This window comes from Chiloscyllium plagiosum, unplaced genomic scaffold (assembly GCF_037043375.1).
Source record: "Chiloscyllium plagiosum isolate Xiang-an unplaced genomic scaffold, Cpla_swu_hap1 HiC_scaffold_27, whole genome shotgun sequence".
NCBI lineage: Eukaryota > Metazoa > Chordata > Chondrichthyes > Orectolobiformes > Hemiscylliidae > Chiloscyllium > Chiloscyllium plagiosum.
Window position 1 is genome coordinate 44,087,059 of NW_028270165.1, and position 9,616 is coordinate 44,096,674.

Below are 9,616 nucleotides of genomic sequence, written 5' to 3' on the forward strand. Positions count from 1 at the left end.
GTGCAAAAAGGTTAGCCCTCAGAAACCTTTCCCCTCTCGCCCTAAACGCATGCCCTCCAGTTCTGGACTCGCCCCCCAACGTGGTGAAAAGACATACAAAAGTTGAGCAGCCAGACAGAATGCAAAAGCAATGAAGTGTCGAACCACAGCGAAAAAACAAATTGTGCCTCTACCCCTTATTTACCCATTGGCATTTGGACTCTTTAAATCTGACAGGAACACCAGCATCCCCAGTGAGCATACTGCGCATGTTACCCGGTGTCACCAACGCAGTGCACATGCCCACCGGTATCAGCAAAACTCTGGGCATGCTCATCGCGTTCCGCAAAAAAAGGCTCGCGACCTTCCTTTGATGGCCCAGTAGGGAACCCTGGAGGACCGGAAGGAGACTGGTCCTCCTGCCAATCAGAGACACAGTATTGTCTGAATGCGGAAGTTGGACCATGAGTTTCTGAAGCTGCTACTCCTGCTCCTCTCTTTCTGAATCAACATTGAGCTTCACCCAGACTGCAAATTCCTTCCTCTGTCTAAGATCTGTGAGTACAGCACTCTCTTTTCTCGCCCCCTTTTCCGTTTCGTTTTCATTCTGGGATTCAATTGTTGATTTGCTGGAACTGAAAGGAAAGGGAGTAAACCCAGGGAGGGGACAGACTCTGGAAACATGGTCGAGGTCTGTGTCTCAATTGGCAAAATAGACAGGCAGGAGGCTGGAACGACACAGCAAACCAGGAAGCATCAGGAAGTGGAGAAGTTGATGTTTTGGGTGCAATTCTTCTTCAGGACTGGGGATGGGTGCTGGGGTCTAAAGTGGGGATAAGTGAAGACAGGGAGAGGTTACGGCCTGATGAGTCAATGGGTGAAAGAAATCAGGTTAATGAAAGGGAGAAGTGGAAATGAGGGGCACGGGGCTGAGGAAGGAGTCGGAGGATGGAAAGGGAGGTTATTTGAAATTGGAGAACTTGATGTTGAGTCCTACGGGCTGTAGGCTGCCCGGGCGGAAGATGGGGTGTTGTTCCCCCAATTTGCGGTTTGGTTTGTTGTGGCAATAGAGGAAACCTAAGATGTTCTTGTCAGAAAGGGAGTGGGAAGGGGAATTAAAATGAGTGGTGACTGGGAGGTCTGGTCAGCCTCTGCAGACCCAGCTGTGATGCTCGCCAAACTGTTCCCCAAGTTTACACTTGGTCTTCCCAATGTAGAGAAGACCACAATTTACAAACACGTGACAAATGCAGTATCTCAATGTGAAGTTATAGCCATTGCTGTGAAAAAAAAAGCAGAAAGGAGATGTATTGTTTAAATGGTGATATATTGGGATGTGGAGAAAGTGAGAACTGCAGATGCTGGAGATTAGAGTCAAAGTGTGGGGCTGGAAAAAGGCAGTAGGTCAGGCAGCATCCAAGGACCAGGAAAGTCGACATTTCGTTCCTGAGCACTTCATCAGGAATGATGTGTGGATGTGAAAGGGGCCTCAGCATCCTTCTACACCAGTCACTGCCAGTTGTCAGACAGGTGCAGGTGAAGAGCTTTTGCCTGAAATGTCGATTTTTCCTGTTCCTCAGATGCTGCCTGACTGGCTGTGCTTTTCCAGCATCACTCTAATCTCGACTCTGATTTCCAGCATCTTCAGTCCTCACTTTTGCCTGGACAGGTGCAGCAAGCAATCAGCAAGGCAAGGGGAATTGAGTTCAGAAGTGGGGATGTCTTCCTGCGTAAGGGGGTCATTGAATATTACTCAAGGCTGAGTTCATCTGATTTTTGAACACCAAAGAAGTGGATGTTTCTGGGGGAAGGCAAGTAAATGATTTAACACCAGTATAGAACAGTTACAGAGTCAGACACCAACAGAACCAGGCCCTTTAGTCAAACTAGTCTAAGGCCGACTATATTCACAAACTAAACTAATTCCACCTACCTGTGATTGGCACATATTCCTCCGAATCTTTCCTATTCATATACTTATCCAAATGTCTTTTAAATGTTGTTACTCAACCTGCATCCACATTCATTCCACATACAAACCACTCTGTGTAAAAAGAAAAGTGCCCCCCCCCCCCCGCCTTTTTAAAATCCTTTCTCCTCGCACCTTCAAATTTGCTGCCTAATCTTGAAACCCCCACCTTAGGGAAAGGATACCAGCGGTCACCTCATCTCTGCCCCTCGTGATTTTATAAACCTCTGTCAGGTCATCTCTAAACCTCCTGTGATCCAGTGAACAAGTCCCAACCTATTCATCTCGATGGTTGTGAATCTGCCGATAATCTGTTGAATGTTGGTGCAGGCTTGAAAGACCAAACAGCCTACTCCTGCTTCCAATGCACTCTGTGTGTGTCCAGGACAGCAAGAGAACATAAGGCATCGGAGCAGAAATTGGACCATTCAAGGTTTGCTCTGCCATTCAATCATGGCTGATAGGTTCCTCAGCCACATTCTCCCACTTCATCTCCGTAACCTTCCATCACCTTGAGACTCAAGAACGTCTCCATCTCAATCTTGCACAGCCTTCTGTGGCAGTGAATTCCATAGATTCACCGCTCTCTGGCTGAAGAAGTTTCTCCTTATTTCCATGCTGAAATGTCTTCCCTTTACTTTAAGGCTGTGCCCACTGGTTCTAATCCCTTCAACCAATGGAAACAGCTTTCCAAATTCCACTCTGTCCAAGCTGTTCAGTATTCCTTGTTTCAATTAGGTCCCCCCCCCCCCCCCCCTCCACCCTGAGTGTGGGCCTGTTAATCAGCATGAAGCAGACCCTTCAGGATGAGGTCCAGCCGGGATTAGGTTCAGCAAACTGAGAATGGAGAGAGGGTGTGTGGGGTGGAGATTTTCAACTTCAAAGGAATAAGAGAGGAAACAGAGTTCACTATGAATGAGAATTGATCAGGTGAGCTGATGGGCCAAGAAGTAGCAGTTTAGTTTAAGAGGTGTGTAGTTTGCATTTTGGTCAAGCAATCCAGGCAGGACTGACACAGTTAAGGGGAGTGTTGCAGAACAAAGAGACTTTAGAGTGCAGGTTCATAGTTCCTTGAAAGTGGAGTCACCGGTAAACAGGATAGTGAAGAAGGCATTTGGTATGCTTTCCTTTATTGGTCAGAGCAGAGAGTACAGGAATTGGGAGGTCATGTTGCAGCTGTGTAAGTCCACATTTGGAAGACTGCATTCATTTCTGGCCTCCCTGTTACAGAAAAGATGTTGTGAAACTTTGAAAGGGGTCGGAAAAGGTTTTTAAGGCTCCTGTCAGAGTTGGAGGGTTCGAGCTACAGGGAGAGACTCAAATGGCTGGGGATATTTTCCCTAGAGCACTGGAGGCTGAAGGGTGACCTTACAGATGTTCGTAAGGGGCATGGATAGGGTGAATACCCAAGTTACTTTTGCCAAAGTAGAAAGGTCCAAAACTAGAAAGTATATGTTTGAGGTGAGGGAGAATTTTAAAAGGCATTTGGATGGGTACATGAAAAGGAAGGGTTTTGAGGGATATGAGCCACATGCAGGCAAATTGGATTAGGTTGATTTAGGATATCTGTTTGGCCGGACAAGTTGGACCAAATGGGCTGTTTCCGTGCTGTATGACTCTAATCTTTGGTGAAAGCAGAAGTGTGATTGTGAAGGCTGGAGTTTCAGAGCAGCTGTGGTGAAACGGTTAAAAATTATGTCCCAATACATGTGTGAATCTAACCGGAATGGAGGTGTTGCTTAGTCCCGTGTGAATCTTATTACACACCTCCCCGTGTGAATCTTCTTATCTGTATGTAACCAGAATGGAATGTGTTTTTTAGCCTTGCTCTGCTGTTCACATGAATGTTTATATCTGGAAAAGAGTATATCAGCTGGAAAAGTCTCCAGTTCGGTGAGTCTGCTCCGGGGTTACGTTTAACCGCCGAGCGTGGGTTGTTGGCAACCGCTCTACGAGAACTGACGGCTCCCAGTTCCGGAAACATGTAGAGTGAGTATAAGCCAGACCCGTTGTGCGACGCTGCGGGGAATAAAATGCCCATATTCTAGCAGTCTCGCCTCTTGGTCGTTTGTTCTGTGTCAGACTACTCTCCTACGAACCTGACCTTGAGAATTTTTTAAAACATTTGGCGTAGTCGAGCAGGGTCAATCGCAATTGAGGAGAGATTTTGATACAGAACAATGTTTTGGAAAAAGACTAAGAAACCAGAAGAACAAACTGTGGAGGTCCCGACCGTCCCGGGATGGCATGGATGTGGGCATGTACGTGGCAGTTTGTTTGAGAGAGGATCCCAGTCCTGCCGAAGAACCCCTTGCCTGGGGTACAGCGGAGGATGTGGGCATGTAAGCGGAGTTAACAGAATTGAATGGGATTGAACTGAACTGAACTGAGTGGAACTGAAGTGAATCAAATTGAACGGAACAAAATGGAACTGAGCTAAATTGAATTGAAATGGACGGAACTGAATTGAACACAATTGAATTGAACTGAACAGACCTGAACTGAGCTGAATTGAACTACACTGAATTGACTGAACTGAAATTAACTGAAACGAATTGAACTGAATTAAGCATAATGTAACACATGTATTGGGCCAAGCAGTGGAATGTGGTGTAAAATTCCAAGCAGTGGAATGTGGTGAAACGGTTAAAAATTATGTCCCAATACATGTGTGAATCTAACCGGAATGGAGGTGTTGCTTAGTCCCGTGTGAATCTTATTACACACCTCCCCGTGTGAATCTTCTTATCTGTATGTAACCAGAATGGAATGTGTTTTTTAGCCTTGCTCTGCTGTTCACATGAATGTTTATATCTGGAAAAGAGTATATCAGCTGGAAAAGTCTCCAGTTCGGTGAGTCTGCTCCGGGGTTACGTTTAACCGCCGAGCGTGGGTTGTTGGCAACCGCTCTACGAGAACTGACGGCTCCCAGTTCCGGTAACATGTAGAGTGAGTATAAGCCAGACCCGTTGTGCGACGCTGCGGGGAATAAAATGCCCATATTCTAGCAGTCTCGCCTCTTGGTCGTTTGTTCTGTGTCAGACTACTCTCCTACGAACCTGACCTTGAGAATTTTTTAAAACAGCAGCTTTCAAAGATGTTTTGCCCTTAATGGGAACAGAAGAAGTTACGATGAAATCTTGCATTTGTGAGACAGCAACTGAATGAGTTGCATCCAGGATTTTGGTGGAAAGTGGGAATTCATTGCACTGTGGGGATGAAGCTCTACCTATTGAGTAATTTCTGCTGGTGAATGAAACCAGGCCTCAAGATTAGGAGGAGTAAATTTAGGACAGAGATGAGGAGGAACTGTTTTTCCTGGAGAGTAGTGAATCTTTGGAATTCTCTGCCCAAAGAACCAGTGGAGGCAGCTTATATTCAAGACACAGTTGGATGGGTTTTTGCAGTGGTAGGGGAATTAAGGGTACTTGGGATAATACAGGGAGGAGGAGCTGAGAGAATGGATAGATCAGCCCTGATCTTAATGAATGCCGGAGCGGCTGGATGGGCCAAATGGCCTATTCCTGCTTCTATTACTATAACCCTGCATTTCCCATGGCTAACCCACCTAACATGCACGCCCCTGGACATTATGGCCAATCCAAATCAAGGCCAGTGAGTAATGTAGTGATGTGGAAAATGTACATCAGAGAACAATTGAAAGGGGCAAGAAGAGTAAATGTACCAGCAATCAAAACTAGATTCTAAAGATCACAAAAATTGAAACTAAAAATGGTGTGTCTGAATGTGTGCTGCATTGTAACAAAAGTGAATGAATTGACTTCATACATTGAAGTGAATAATTGCAATCTGACACTCTTACAGAGACATGGCTTCAAGATGACAAGGATTGGATCCTGAATATTGAGGGTGTCCTCAAATGGGAAGTTAGGTAAAGGTGGAGGGTTGGCACTGCTAATCAAAGCACTGATCACAGGGTAGTCTGGTGTCAGCTCAGATTTCAGGTCCTGATTTCTCTGTCCTCTGTTGATCTCCCTGTTCCCTTCTACACCTTCTGGAACAATAAAACATTCAGTCAACAAACCCCAACCCACAATTTCCCAGCCTATCAACCATCCAGGCACAGTGTAGTCACAGCAGAGAATCACACAAGAAAAATGAAACCAAATTTGAAATAAATAGGTGCTTGTGTTTAATGTTTGTTCATTAGCAAGTAAACCAGAAATAGGGCTCTCCCAGGATTCTTATACTGCCCTATTTGAGGAATTCTCTTCCCCCTTATATCTAACTATTCGTACCCAGCTATGATTTACAACAATACTTACACCAACAGAAGTAAGGCATCTGTTCTCAAATAGGTGGAGACATACAGGATGGAAATAGACATTTTCTCTCTCTCATGACCGCACCGCACTACACTTCACTTGCAGAGCTGGGCTAAAATGTCACTTTTTGTTATAAAACTTGAAGTTCTCTTGAGAAGGTGCCTTACAGGTAGTTCTGGATTTGCATGTTAATGATGCCTGCAACCCAATCGAAAAGATGAAAGACTGAACAATCCAGGTTTGTTCAACATGTCATTTCAATGACATGGACACTGTCATGTTTTTCCATAAATTCTATGTCTTATGACCTTATTCTCGACAACCACCTAATGAAGGAGCAGCGCTCCAAATGCTAGTGCTTCCAAACACACCTGTTGGTCTCCAACCTGGTGTTGTGATTTTTAACTTTATCCATTTTAGGGGGGGATTTGCAATACAAAATTATCCATAGTGTGTAGGGATGTGCAGGTTAGGATGGATTGGCAGTTCTAAATTACCCATAGTGCCCAGGGATGTGCAGGTTAGGTGCATTAGTCAGGAGCGTTAGTATTGTTAGAAACAAGTTTAATAAAATTTAGACGAGACCACCAAAACTGGAAACAAGACAATTTATTCTACGATCTTGCAAGAAAGGGCATCAAATGCAGAAGCAAATGAGCAAATTAGAACTGAGGTTAATGTACAGTTATACCCTTTGAGCTGAGTGAGAGCATCTCTCCAGACTCCTAATTACCCAATCTCTCTTACTGTACCAGACCACTGCCCAGCTGCACTCCACCCTTATTACTTCCCCCTTCCCCAGGTTGGCAACCTTCCTTTCTGTAAATGCTGACACATACATTTATTTTGTCAAGATCTGGTTTAACATTTTGTATCAATTCTGATGGTACATTCCATCCTCGGACATTTCATTAACTTGTATCATTTTGTATAGCTCAAACATTTCGGTTATCTCAGCTTTTTGCTGAAAGCATAACTTTACAAAAAGAACTTTTTGTTATAGTAATTACACACCAAAGTTAGCATTTAATTAACCACAATTATACACTGAAAAGTCCCTAAATATCTGCAGGGTTAATAGTTCTCTTGCTGTACCCCTTTTCTGTATGCTTTTTCTATATCTGCAAAAACGTACTTTACCCATTTCTAACAATTCCCCCATTTCTTTTCTTAACCATTTGTTGTTTTTGCAATCTTATGTTCTGCCCTCTTTTCACCCTATGGTGTCGAGGTTCACAATCTAGTCATTTCTGACCTTCTAAGTTTGTACCATTATTGGTTGTTGTCCTCCCAAAGACATTACCAGCTTAGTCATTATCCATTTTAACACATTAAACCCTATCAGTAAACCTACAATTATTAGTAGCACACAAATGCGTAAATTCACTAACCGTTTTCCCACCCGGTCAATCTCCAGATACCCCATCCCCATCCTTCATCTTTTCGGAGTTCATCTTCAATTTCTCTTATATTGCTTATCTTTTTCTTTACTATTTCCACCTTATCTTCCACTATGGAAGAGATGTCTGGGATGAAGGTGCAGCATTCTTTACCAATCAGAGCACAGGTTCCCCCTTTTTCGGCCAAAAGATAGTCAAAAGCCATTCGATTCTGTAAAGCTGTCAGTCTTGTGGCAATCATGTCAGTGGTTATGGCCGATATTTGGGATTGACTTTCTCCCATCGCGCCGGTGGTATCATTAATTAAATTTTCAAGGGCAGCCGCTATTTCTGTATTTCCACCCCTGCCCTTGTAGTGCCGTCCTGGGAGTAGTGTCCACAGTAGACGGTCTCCTTCTGAGACCTCTCTGGTCTTGCGTCTTATCCCCCCCTCCTTTCTCAGGTTGGGCTCATGCTTTTCTATTCGGAGGTGAGGGACTATATAAGCGAGGTAACAGCAGCCACTCCAACCTTTCTGATTTTGGGGAAGTGTTTCGTCAACTTCATAACATGACACATTTGATCACACGAACATATTTTTCCCCGGGAATAAATGGATAGGCCTTCAGACCGCATACCCAATATGTTCCGTTTAATATTTGGGGAGTGGTCGTGGCAGTGGCTTGACTGGTGTGGACACAAGATGATTTTCCTAGTTGGAAAGGTGCAGCATCATTCTGATTACAGAAACAGGTGGTATTTACTGCTCCTTTCGGTGGGGAAATTCTAAGACTATCAATAGTGCCCTGATGCTTTGGAGCTGGCCTTGGGAGCCATCCCGCACAGCTATATTTGCTTCTTTCAAACCTCCACTTTGTATTATTTGAACCCACATCAAATTATTGTACATCGAACACTTCTTTTTTAGTGAGCGGTATTACCGAGGTAGGGATCCCAGATTCGCCATGGTGTGGGACTTCTGCACAGACCCAACAGTCAGCAAGTCCCTCTTGTTTAGCATAATTCTGGCACAGCGTAGTGAAGTGATTTTTTTCCCACTTCCTTGAATAGTTAGTACTACTAACATTACAATACTATACCAGTATCTACCCATCTCTGAACTCTGCCTACCATCAGCAAACGTTAAAAGAGTCTTTTGTCTCCGTTCATTCTTTCTTTCTTAACTTTCAGAGGGTTGTCTGTAGGATGAGCGTGCCACTCCACCTTTTGGGGCATTCACAGGACCTTTAACGTGAGTGTGATGACTCCACCCTTTCTCAGCAGTCCGAATAGCTGTCACTAGTTAGGAGGGTTAGGAATGGTCCCTCCCAGCTCGGGTGCAGTTTGGTATCTTTCCAGGTCATGATCAGGACCCAATCACCCGGTTATATTCGATGTACTGCAAACCCGAGTGGCGGTGTCTGTACCAACAGGCCTTTATTCCTAAGAATAGGCAAAGAAGAGCCGAGCATCACAATATAGTTCGTTTAAAAACTTATCATTGAACTCTGACCAGCCGTTAGGCAGTCTTTCAGCCTCGATAATGCTTCCCTCTATCCCGTCTACTACAGTAAATTCATTGTGCTTTTTACCCTCAATCATCCGGGAGGACCCATCGATAAACAACCGAGCTCCCGCATGCAACAGTACGTCTCTTAAGTTCATTTGCACTTTAGTCTGATATTCAGTAATATCAAAGCAGTCATGTTCTGGATTGACAGGGGCCACCCCCCTCTCTCTCCGCCACAGAAATGCAGTTGGATTCAAGCAACTGTCTGTGACTAACACAAGGTCATCCTGTTCTATTAAGATTGTCTCATATTTCAAGATCCTCGAGTCTGTGAGCCATTGTCCTGCATTCTGATTTAAGAATTCTTTGCCTTTTACTCCAGAAACCTTGAGACCTTTGTTAGTTAATTTAACACCGCTAGGTCTAAAGCTTAGGGATGATCGTGCTGCTCCCGTATCCACTAAAAACACTGTTTCCTCTCCTTCAGGTCCCA

The 9,616-nt window shown here is 44.4% G+C and overlaps 1 protein-coding gene across 1 annotated transcript in view; it reads right to left on the reverse strand.

Moving 5' to 3' along the window:
* Positions 1-8,469: 8,469 nt before the first annotated feature.
* Positions 8,470-9,616, reverse strand: part of LOC148143825 (sulfhydryl oxidase 1-like) — a 76,331-nt gene continuing 75,184 nt past the window's right edge. Inside the window, exon 4 of the mRNA XM_087975269.1 lies at positions 8,470-9,056. Coding sequence (XP_087831395.1) covers positions 9,051-9,056 — 6 coding nt within the window. The 3' untranslated portion in view covers positions 8,470-9,050. The remainder of the gene's footprint in view (positions 9,057-9,616) is intronic.